Source organism: Paroedura picta, chromosome 7 (assembly GCF_049243985.1).
Source record: "Paroedura picta isolate Pp20150507F chromosome 7, Ppicta_v3.0, whole genome shotgun sequence".
Taxonomy (NCBI): Eukaryota; Metazoa; Chordata; class Lepidosauria; order Squamata; family Gekkonidae; genus Paroedura; species Paroedura picta.
The window spans coordinates 74,250,539-74,262,680 of NC_135375.1; the positions used below are offsets into that span (position 1 = coordinate 74,250,539).

Here is a 12,142-nt window from a genome sequence, read left to right on the forward strand (position 1 = left end):
GCTGCGAGGGAGAGCTCAGGCCCGGCAGAAGCCAGAGAGAAAAGGGGGGTGGGGAAAGGAGGCAACTGTCGGGGCGGAGATCTCCCTCACCGCTGCGAGGGAGAGCTCGGCCCCGGCAGAAGCCGGAGGGAAAAGGGGGCTGGGAAAGGAGGCTTCTGTCGGGGCGGAGATCTCCCTCGTGGCTGCGAGGGAGAGCTCGGACGTGGCAGAAGCCGGAGGGAAAAGGGGGGTGGGGAAAGGAGGCAACTGTCGGGGCGGAGATCTCCCTCGCGGCTGCGAGGGAGAGCTCAGCCCCGGCAGAAGCCGGAGGGAAAAGGGGGCTGGGAAAGGAGGCTTCTGTCGGAGCGGAGATCTCCCTCGCGGCTGCCGGTGGCGACAGAAGGGCGGCTCGCAGCCCCCCACCCTCCCGAAAGACAGAAGAGCTGCAAGGGGAGCTTACCGGCGGGTGAGGGTCGAGGGCGGCCATCTCAATGGCGAGGCAATGGCGGCCAAGGAGGCAAAGGGGAGGCGTGCTTCGCGCGCCTCCCCATTGCCTCCTTGGTCCAGGATTGACACTCAGAGGTGCGAATCAGGAGCCGCTTCGCGGCTCCTGATTAGCTCCTCAGAGTTTTTATCCCAGACTGAGCCCGCCCTCACTCCTCCCCCCCAAGGCCTTAGTGCTTTATTTAGTCCGTGGCGCCCGTGGCGCCACGGGCGGTTTTAAGATGTTGTAAAAAGCAAAGAATCTAATAAACAGATTTAAGGCTTTAAGGAACAGATAAATTTCCAGTTACTACCTGTTTAATATAGCCAGAAGAAAATTCCATCACATTGCCAAATGAAATGGCTAGAGCTTGTTTCTAAATGCAAACTACTGCCATTTCAATGAAAGCAGACATAACCTCAGATCATAAATATGACAAGCAAGCAAGCACTAAGGTTTAGACAAGCCACACACACTGCAGTATTAAAAATGCCATTTCCCTGCCTTTATCTCTGATACACCAATGAACATGCACAAGTTCCCTGATATTAAGAAAGAGAATGCAGCATACTGCAATCAATGTGTCCCGTAAACAATGTTCCAACAATCCTCAAACTGGCCAGGAAACTGGCCAGGTGCAGCTGTGTTCCAATTCTAATAAGCATCTGATTTACACAATTTGTGCTGTAGTGCAGTGGTCCCCAACCTGCGGGCCGCGGCCCGGTGCCGGGCCGCGAAGGCCATGGCGCCGGGCCGCGGATCCCTCTCCCCGCCCCCCCCCCCGCAGTAAAAAACTTCCCAGGCCGCAAGCTTGCGGCCCGGGAAGCTTCTTACTGTGGGAGGGCGGGGAGAGGGAATCAGGGCCGGGCCGCGCGGCCGTGCGGGCGCGGGCCATGCACGGGCGTGGCCCGATGTGCAGGTGCGGCCCGAAGGCACGGCCCGATGCGCGGGCATGGCCCGCGGGGGCGCAGCCCGAAGAGCGGGCGCGGTCCGCGCGGGCGCGGCCTGATGCCCTGCCGGTCCCCAGCCTCAGAAAGGTTGGGGACCACTGCTGTAATGCAGTGGTAGTCAACCTGTGGTCCTCCAGATGTCCATGGACTACAATTCCCATGAGGCCCTGCTAGTGTTTGCTGGCAGGGGCTCATGGGAATTGTAGTCCATGGACACCTGGAGGACAACAGGTTGACTACCCCTGCTGTAATGCAGTGGTTCCCAACCCCCAGTCCGAAGACCGGTTCCGGTCCGTAGATCAGTCGGTACTGGGCCGCGGCTCCTCTTCGTCCTCCTCTCCGGCTGCTGCCTCAGGGGCTGCCTTGCCACTCTGCCGTCGGCTCACCTTTAGTACTCTCTGGTGGCCACCATAGCTGGGGCTCCCCTTCAGCATGGCACTGCTCAGCTGCAGCTGGCAGCACCCCCCAGTGGGCGGCAGGAAGTCAGGGGCGCCAGCGGGAAAGCAAATGGAGCAGGGGCTCAGGCAGCGGCAACGTCCCTTGGCAAGACTATCCCCTCCCGGGCCTCAGTAAAATTGTCAAGCGTTGACCGGTCCCTGGTGAAAAAAAGTTGGGGACCACTGCTGTAATGCATCGCTCAGCCAGAACTAGGAATGGGGTAGGCAGAATAGGAAACAGTCGAAAAGAGCAGCAGTGCAAAGATATCTATTTTGCCTCAGTCACTTGTCATATTCCCATTTCTCACATTTCAGCTATAACAGAAGTGTGACATAGGTGCCTTCTCATCACAGTCCAAAGCCAATTGGATATAAAGATCAGCATAAGAATGTTTGAGAAGAAGGGCTGATGAAAAAGGAGCCACTTCAAAGAGCTGGACTGTAATTATCCTTCTGTTAAATTTCCTGCTGTATCTGAGAGTCAAAATGATGCCAGTGATTATAATGCAATATTTCCAAGGACCCATCTCTGCATCATAAAAAGCACTTCTTACCTGAAGAAAGATTCGCTTTGGCCTTGGGTTTGCCGAATCTGAACTGTAAGGGAAGAAGGCACCACTGCAGACGAGAACGAATGCAACTGCAAAAACTGCAGTTAAAGTTAATACTGTCTTCTTTGTGCTTCTAGCAAGGTAGATAAAATTAAGCTAGAAAGCAAAAACAAAACAAAACGGCAAAGATCAGGTTACACTATTTGATAAAGTATAGCTGCAGCTGGCTAGAATAGATTTGTTGCACGCACAGAACAACTCTAAATATCAGTTTACCATTGTATAAGTGTGGGGCTTCACTCTTATCTGCACAGCTTTATTACATAAGCCCACAACCATTATGAAAAGTTCATGGTCCAGCTCTTTCATGTCCAGTCTTAATTAGACCAGGACGGAATACATTCCAGAGATGAATGAGCCACCTAGAATAATAGAATCATAGAGTTGGAAGGGACCTCATGGGTCATCTAGGCCAGTGGTCCCCAACCTTTTTATCACCGGGACCACTCAACGCCTTTTACTGAGGCCCGGTGGGAGGGGTAGTTTACTCCTCTACTCTCAACCACTGCCCTAATGCTCTCTGATCGCTATGGTAATGTTTAAACATCCCTTCAAAATAAGATACAGACGTTTCATTATGCTGATGGAAAACTTTGGTCTGGATCCAATCCCATACAACAACAATAAAACCCCTTTATTATCATGTCATTTTCCTACATTTTGTAAAATGCACAATGATAACATCAAAGTCTACGCATGATGAAAGGCACAGAAAAATCTCAAAAGCAAACTATTCATCTGACCCCAAAGGCTTGCATTTAAAGCCAGGATAAACCGCCCCAGTGGTACATGTAGCAGCTGAAGGTGTGGTTCAATGTACTAAGCATCTTTGATTTTGTCTCCATAAACCACAATGTGTCAACACCATGTGTGATGGTATGGTAATTGCTGTTTCCCAAAGTGAAATGCAAAGGCTGTAATGATATTGCTTCCGCTGTTGACGATCTTTTAAAAATGCCGAAGGTACAACAAGGATTATAGTCAACAAGGAACGAACATGCTTTTCAGGCACATCCTCACCCAGTTCCAATTGCCTTTGAGTTCAGAGCTTCTCCTCAGGCAGGCGAGCTTGCTGGGGCCGGGAAGGGAGGCAGCCGGCAAGCAAATGAGCGCTCCTTAATCACTGGGACTCCAGGTGGGCAGGGAAGCCGAGGCGGCGCTTCTGCTCAGGCAGGCGAGCTTGCTGGGGCCGGAAAGGGAGGCAGCCATCGCCAAGCAAGTGAGCACAGGCGCGGAGCTCTGCCGGATCGTGGATGAAGTAAAGGGCCGGCGGGGGGAGGGGAGAAGGCATCCTCCGCTGCCCACCTGCAGTTAGTCCGCAGACCACAGGTTGGGGATCACTAATCTAGGCCAACCCCCTGCACTATGCAGGACACTCACATCCCAATCACTCATCTATTGTAACCTGACACCCCTTTGCCTTCACAGAATCAGCCTCTCCGTCAGATGGCTATCTAGCCTCTGTTTAAAAATCTCCAAAGATGGAGAACCCACCACCTCCCGAGGAAGCCTGTTCCACTGAGAAACCGCTCTGACTGTCAGGAACGTCTTCCGGATGTTTAGATGGAATTTCTTTTGAATTAATTTCATCCCATTTGTTCTGGTCTGTCCCTCTGGGGCAAGAGAGAACAATTCTGCTCCATCCTCCATATGGCACCCTTTTAAATACTTGAAGATGGTTATCAGATCCCCTCTCAGTCGTCTCCTCTCTAGGACCAAGCTCCTCCAGCCTTTCTTTATAAGTCTTGGTCTCCAAATCCCTCACCATCTTTGTTGCCCTCCTCTGGACATGTTCCAGTTTATCAACATCCCTTTTCAATTGGGGTGCCCAAAACTGAACACAGTACTCCAAGTAAGACCGAACCAGTGCAGAGTAAAGTGGTACCATCACCTCCCCATGATCTGGACACTCCGTTTGATACCAAATTCCATTTGCCTTCTTAGCCATTGAGTCACACTGCTGACTCATGTTCAATGTATGGTCTACTAAGACTCCTAGATCCTTTTTGCACATGCTACTGCCAAGACAAGTCTCCCCCATCTTATATTGCATTTGGTTTTTCCTACCTAAATGCATTTGTCCCTATTGAACTTCATTTTATTCAGTTTAGCCCACTTCTCAAGCCTATCAAGATCATCCTGTTCCTTTTGGTTGTGTTTGCTATCCCTCCCAGTTTAGTATCATCTGCAAATTTCCCCTCTAATCCCTCATCCAAATCATTTATAAATATGTTGAACAACACAGGCCCCAGGACAGATCCTTGGGGTACTCCACTTGTCATTCTTTTCCAAGAATATGCTGAACCATTAACAAGTATCCTCTGGGTACGATTGGTCAACCAGTTATTGATCCACCTGACAGAATTAGGATCCATACTGCATTTTACCAACTTGTGAACATTGTTTTGTGGGCTAGTTAATTATTGTCCAGGGTGAGACATTATCTAAAAGAAGAAATTTCTACATGAAAGCTGGTGATTAATGATCAAAAATTAAGCCTGTGGAAATGCAAGTTCTCAGGCCATGTACAGTATGTTTTAGTAAGAAAGCAAATATTGGGAAGATGATCTGAGAAAATTCCTATCCACTTCTATGGATACTTCATACTGCATCAGAGAAAGCCGTGAATGAGTGCCATGATGCCATTTTCTTAAGACCACATAATTATTTGAAGACATAACATAAACAGCTCAATAACTATTAAATTAGATAATGTGTAATTTTAAAGCATCCTTACGAAGTAAGAAGAAAGTAATATCGACGACACAACAACAAAAGAAGCCACTAATATATCAGGTGGAATTTCTGACCCACTCCGCCCCATGATGGGAATGACCATTTCATATGTAATCCAGCTGAGATACATTAGATAGAGGCATGGAATGAACATTCCCAGGAGGTAAATTAGAAGAAACTTCATTGTGGCACCTATAAGACAAGAAAAATAAGTAAGCAATATGTACAGCAGATGTTCTAGACTTCTGGCATCACTTTTTCTCTTTCACTGCAACACAGACAAGATTTTCTCAGACTTATTGTCATAATTCTACTAGCATCATTTTGTGCTTGTTCAAAGCTGCAGAATAGTTCATGCCTGAAACAAAGGGCTCACCAGCAGTAATACAATACTGCCAGGGAATGGGGAGAAAGGAGACTGCTCCTCGTGCACAATATTATATCCAGCATCCTCACCTATAGGGCCATGATGTAAAGTGATATCCCAAAGTGTGAATTCATGGGTACGAATTCCTCTTTAGTACTACCTAGGGCAGGGTGTCCATCTTACATGGCTTTTTTTCAAATATCCACTGGATGTCACCCTTCCAAGACCATATAATATGCACTGTTTCAATCAAGCCAATTAACTGTACCTGTCCTTAGATAAAACTATGATTATATATTATTGAAATATGTACTTATTACCTTTTTCTTTGAACTCTTTATAAGTCATTAATTTTGTGAGCAGAGGAAATGCTACCCATATCGCACTGACAAATGCTGAGCAAAAGCCTAGGTATGTAAACAAGGCCAACTTAACTGACCAAAAAACCAGTGAAACGTCAAAGAAAATCTCTCCAAGGAACAGCTCATTTGTATTCTGCAAAAAGAAAAAGAAGTCCAGTATAAGCATATAGCCTGTCCCTTACTTTTAGTGTTTCTAGCATTGTAAAAGACTGTAACCGTTTTCTTATGATACAGCAAATTAAAGCAGAGTACAAGAACTGAAAGATACATTTGGACAATGCTCATCTGGCAGGGGAATTCTGGACTGTGGCATCTTCCCTTTCTTAACATAGTGCAGAAAAACTGGGTTGTTTACGACTATCATCCTCTAGCATGACGGCAACTGAGGACCTAAACCAGTGGTCCGCAACCTTCCTAAGGCTTTCTAAGACTGGAGGGGGGGGGGAGGGCGATCCGGCGGCTGCGCATGCCATGCTTCCCTCTCCCCCCTCCCACAAATAGAAGCTTGCCGGGCCGCAAGCTAATCAGCTGCTTTGGCGGTCAATTTTCTTGCAGCCTGGGAAGTTTCTCACTGCGGGGGACGGGGAAAAGGAGCTGCGGCCTGGTTCCGGAGCCTTCGCGGCCCGGCACCAGGCTGCGGCCCGGTGGTTGGGGACCACTGACCTAAACAATCTCATAATGTCATTTTTATATTATATTTCAAATATTGGGAGGCAGGGTTTCCAAACTAAAATTTCCCACATAGATAAGCTCCCTCCTTGGAATGTAAAACACATGCACACATGTAGTGCAGTTTCATTTATCCCTCCATCCCCATCTTGGTGCCCTGAACAGGCAGCACAATTTGGAATCTTAGGACATCTTTGACTTTAGATCATAGCCCTGAAGGAGCTTCTGACTCATTTCAAGATCCCTCTTCCCCATCCTCCATGCCTCAAACTGAGTAGTTCATTGCAAAGAAATCACAAACCACAGGCCACTGGCTGGGATGAAAAGTAACTGACTATGCTATCCTAGAGCTACACCCTGCTAAAACAATGAGTTTAGGAAAGTATAATTCTATTTAAGGTTGTTGCGTAAGTAGCTTATCAAAAAGCTACTTGATTGTGAAAGCTACCTGAAGCTCAAGGAACATTCACACAGCATTAAACCATGAATTGGTGCTCTGGGGAATCAAGCCAACGGAGAAAGCCACAAATGAGCGAGGGGGAGAAAAGGGACTTGGATCCTCACTCCTCTCAAGCAGCACACAAACTAGCTGACAATCACTGACATTCAGCTCTGAATTTCATGTCACTGAACAATCAGAGAAGAAAACACACAGCAATTATGAATTCTGTGTGTAAAGTGCTGTCAAGTTGCAGCCAACTTATGACAACCCCAGCAAGGGGCTTTCAAGGCAAGTGAGAAACAGATGTGGTTGACCATTGCCTTTCTCTGTAGAGTCTTCCTTGGAAGTCTCCCTGCTTAGCTTCCAAGATTTGGCAAAATAGGGCTCTGCCATGCCATCTGCCCTCCGCCCCCAATTATTAATTTTACTATCCACCAAATATACAAGACTTACCTTATAATAGAATCTCTTGACCCACATGTGTACAAAAACCAGTTTAGCCAAGGCTGCTGTTCCATACAGAAAAATGGACACATAGAAGTGAGTATACCAAGAAAGAGCTCGTCCAATGAGTGAAACAAACACTGCTACAATAAGTATGCCAAGCAAGGCAGAAAGCCAGCTCAGAAATGTGAAGAAAAATGCAATAGCAAGTTCCTTTAGATAACTAATTCCTGAAAAAGAAGGAAAAATAAATTAACCGTCAAATAGACAACCTCTACTACAATGGGTCCCACAACAAGCAGCAATAATGCTATCTAACAGAAAGTGGCAACAGCTAATATATAAAAACACTGAACTCTGTTTTTAGGTTTGGGTATAAGCAATCATGACTCATCTTTTGGCGTTTGTTTTAGAACAGCATATCTGTGAGCAAATGTATTTAATACACATATTTAGGTTGCCATGAAGATTTGTTAGCCTTTTCTGCCATTTAAGCACTGCAAAGCAATTTTATATTTTTTAACCTTACATATTTTGAAAACATAAAGACATGTGCAAGAAAAAAGAATGCAGTTTTAAAACAGTGGATCTCAAACAGACTCAATTTAATCTAGATTTTTCCCCACAGGCCACACTATAGATCTACACACTCAGGTGGTTTCCTGTAATCCTCTATAAGATTATTGGGAACTTTCCATTTCTCATTTTACACAGACCCTTGAAGTGAGGAGGCTTCATGCATGCCATCAGACCCACTAAGACATGACCATGGTCTGTGGGATCATGATTATCTTACAGTGAGATACTTCTATCATAAAACAGCCCACAACCAGAAGGGTCACAACTATAAATTAGCAGCTCAAGAATGGCCCCCACCCTCTTATATCAAATATTTTATCCCTTTCCCAAACTAACACACAGTGTACTGAGGTTGGCTTATAAACTTTTTAAAAATGCAATAAAATAATAGATCATTGTTAAATCAAAACACCTAAAATCAGTTACCAAACAGCAAACCAGAGGTCAGCTAGAATAGCGATCCCCAACCTGTGGGCCGCGGACCACATGTGGTCCTTCGACTAATTGGAGGTGGGCCCCGAAGGATGCTTTCTCCCCCCCCCCGGTCCTTTACTTCATCCCCCCCCCCCCGAGTCCTTTACAACACACTTCACTGTTGTGGCGTGTCTGTATCTTATTTTGAAGGGATGTTTAAACATTACCATAGCGATCAGAGAGCGCTAGGGCAGTGGTTGAGAGTAGAGGAGTAAACTACCCCCCCCACCGGGCCTCAGTAAAAGGCGTTGAGTGGTCCCCGGCGTTGAGTGGTCCCCAGTGATAAAAAGGTTGGGGACCACTGAGCTAGAATAAGCATAATGGAGGAGAAGTCCCACCAAGTATTAGCCTGAATGAATAAATAGAAGCTGTCATTTGGCACCTACAATTTGACAACTATGGGTGACCCAAGAAGCAGTCCAATCGCATTTGATTCTTTGCATCAGCATCCAGTTAAAAAGGATAAAAGAAGGCACCTTTCATACATGGGCCAAAAGGTGCACCTTTAAGATCCCCTGCAGCACCACAGATTCAGTGGGGCACAGAACTGCAATAGCTCCATTTGCCTAAACGTAGACTACCACGTAGCCTCTTGTGGAGCAGAGTGGTAAGCGGCAGAAATGTTGTCTGAAGCTGTCTGTCCATGAGGTTGGGAGTTCTACCCCAGCAGCCAGCTCAATGTTGACACAGCCTTCTATCCTTCCGAGTAAAATTAGTAACCAACTTACTGGGGGGTAAAACGGTAATGACTAGGGAAGGTGCTGGCAAGGCCACCCCGTATTGAGTCTGCCATGAAAACGCTGGAGGGCGTCACCCCAAGGGTCAGACATGACCCGGTGCTTGCACAGGGGACGCCTTTACCTTTACCTTTAGAGCATATAAAGCAGTGGTCCGCAACCTTTCTAAGGCTGCGGACCAGAGTGGGAGGGAGGGCGATCTGGCGGCTGCGCATGCCGCTTATGCGCAAATGCGCATGTGCGGGCGGTCCGCACATGTGCGTTTGCGCCATGTGCTGCCACAAACACACATGAATAACAATTTCGTGCATGTGCGCATGCGCAGCAGGTCTGAGCATGCGTATTTGCGCTGGCGGCCCTGCTTCCTTCTTCCCCCCCCCCCACAAAAAGAAGCTTGCCGGGCCGCAAGCTCATCGGCCGCTTTGGCAGCCAATTTGCTTGCAACCTGGGAATTTTCTTACTGCTGGGGGGGGGGGGGCGAGGAGAGGGAGCCACGGCCCGGCATTGGGCTACAGCCCGGTGGTTGGGGACCACTGATATAAAGGACATCCCCAAGCTATCACAAAATGGATGACAGAAGCTAGTGTCACAGTACTTTGGATCCAAGAACTCACTGAACCTGTTGGAGCCAATGATGGAAACCCTGTGATGGAATAACTGAAAAAACTTCCCATAATTCCAATGTTATAAAGAAACATACAGATATTCCCAAGTGTGCAACCACACTTTTAAAGAAGTTTGAATAATTCCCACTGAAAGCCATGGAAGCTACTTCTGAGCACATATGGTCAGGATTGTTAGATGTTTTCCTATAATTCCAAGGACCTGTCCAATAACCTGGTATACCTTGGACCTTAAACCCATGATTGCTTCCACTGAGGACAGAGCAGACTTCCTCTATGAAATATATTCCTTTGATGATACAAGCTTCTACACATACTGGAGAAACATCTTTTAATGATCCAAAAAGCACTCAGAAAAATACAGAAGGCTGTCTCCTCAACGTATGGAGAGCAGTGGAAACAGAAATAAGGTTTAGGACCCAAGTCCTTGGGGATGGAATGATCTTTCCATATAAATAAAATGGTAAGAAGATGCTGGGAGGAGTTGGCACTCATCGCCAACCAATCAGGTGCGCTGTCCCAGCTGCCCCATCCTCGATAGGCCGCCCATCCAACAAATGGCCAATCAGGAAGGGTATCCTGCCCCAGCCGCATCCCCCTCCAGCTTCTTCCATGTGGAAGAAGTGCCAGTTGGTCAGTGGGGCCTGGGATTGCGAGCCCCATGGGGGAGGAGATGGAGAAGAAGGAAGGGAGCCCCCGCCAGTGCTCGCTCTTGTCCCAAGTAGTCCAGCTGCGGCCTTGCCAGGTCTTGGTGGCACTATGTGAGGGGGGGAGGGCAAGCAAGTCCCTGCTAGTGCTTCTGCTGCCCCGAGCAGCTCCAGGCTTGCCAGGCTGCAGCAGGGCTGCCCAGGACAGCAGGAGGAGGAATGACATCCCTGCCTGCACTTCCTGCTGCCAAACCAAGAGTGGCCGCTGAGGCCTCAGTGGTAGCGTCTGATGTATTTTCAGATATAATGGGCTTTGGGGCAAGTTTTAAAATAACTCAGAAAATGTATAAATGCTGTATAATAGATAAATCTACTTCTACAGGCAAGAGTGGATGAGATCTAGAAATGAAACAGTTAAATGGAGACAATGGGAGGAGAGTATTACATAACATTCTCCCTTGCATGACATATTAAACTCTAGAATGCAAGGAGTTGCCACCAGATCCTCTAAAGCAGTCTCACTTTTTTATGTTCAGAAACCCTGAAACATTCTTCAGGCTTTGAGAAACCCCAGAAGTGACATGACTGTGCAGAACATGGTTGGGAAGCATAGCTGTGTACATGCCCACCTGGAGCTCCTCCCCTTCCCACCCCCTCCAGGGCTATCATTGGCCATTTGGGCATGGAATTAGACATGACCATGTGGTCATATCACCCAATAAATGTTTAACAAATTTTAAAAATTAATTAACCCCCACCCATTCAGGAAACCCTTCCAAGTCCACCAAGAAACCACAGGGTTTCATGAAATCCTGGTTGAGAAAGCTTGCTCTAAAGGCTTCCTTTCCACAACTACCAAGGCACTCCGTTATATTAGGGGATCCTCAGCCTCTGAAACTTTACAAGGTACTGCAATTGGTAGAAGAAATCTAGAAAACTCTTATTCATTAATCAGACTTTGGATCCAAGCTAAAGAGTCTTGTCAAAAGCAACCTTGTGTAACTGGGGTTAGTACTTCACTTCCCTTCGTAGAAAGCAAACAGCAGCTTGTTTTAAGGTTTATGGGTGACCCAACAACAAAAACTAAAGACCAAGCTCAAGCTGTATCAGGAGGCCTCATTCCTATATGCTTGGCATAAACCATAAAATATAATCAAATAATTAGCAACTGTATGGAAGTTGAAGGGATAATTGCCATTACTATAATAACAACTATATTTGTATAGCCCACCCTTCCTGGCTGAAAACCGAACACAGAAGTTTAATACTTTTGGCAAGATGTAATTCACACCCAACAGCTGAATATACAGGAAGACTTAAAGGTATCTCCTTTAACAAGAAATTGTTCTTATGTGTCCAGAGCAATAGGAACCATCTCACATATGCTGTTACACCATCCTTTGTTTACTGAAGCTGGGTGGGATATATTGGGATTTCTTGTCACATCGGATGTTCAGTTCTCTAGTAATTATATTATTTTGAAACTTGTTTTTAAATCATGTGGACTGGCTGGAAGTCTTTTCTAGATTTCTTGTACAAATTATTAAATGATTTTAGTATTTATTGTTTTACGGATTTGCTCTGTTTTATCCATAATCCCA

The 12,142-nt window shown here is 46.6% G+C and overlaps 1 protein-coding gene across 1 annotated transcript in view; it reads right to left on the reverse strand.

Annotated features, from left to right (window-relative positions):
- ERMP1 (endoplasmic reticulum metallopeptidase 1) overlaps positions 1 to 12,142 on the reverse strand; it is a 40,656-nt gene that overhangs the window by 8,066 nt on the left and 20,448 nt on the right. Inside the window, exons 8-11 of the mRNA XM_077344961.1 lie at positions 7,491 to 7,711; positions 5,885 to 6,059; positions 5,199 to 5,389; positions 2,405 to 2,557 (exon numbers count right to left, since the gene is read on the reverse strand). Of these exons, the coding sequence (XP_077201076.1) occupies positions 2,405 to 2,557; positions 5,199 to 5,389; positions 5,885 to 6,059; positions 7,491 to 7,711 (740 nt within the window). The remainder of the gene's footprint in view (positions 1 to 2,404; positions 2,558 to 5,198; positions 5,390 to 5,884; positions 6,060 to 7,490; positions 7,712 to 12,142) is intronic.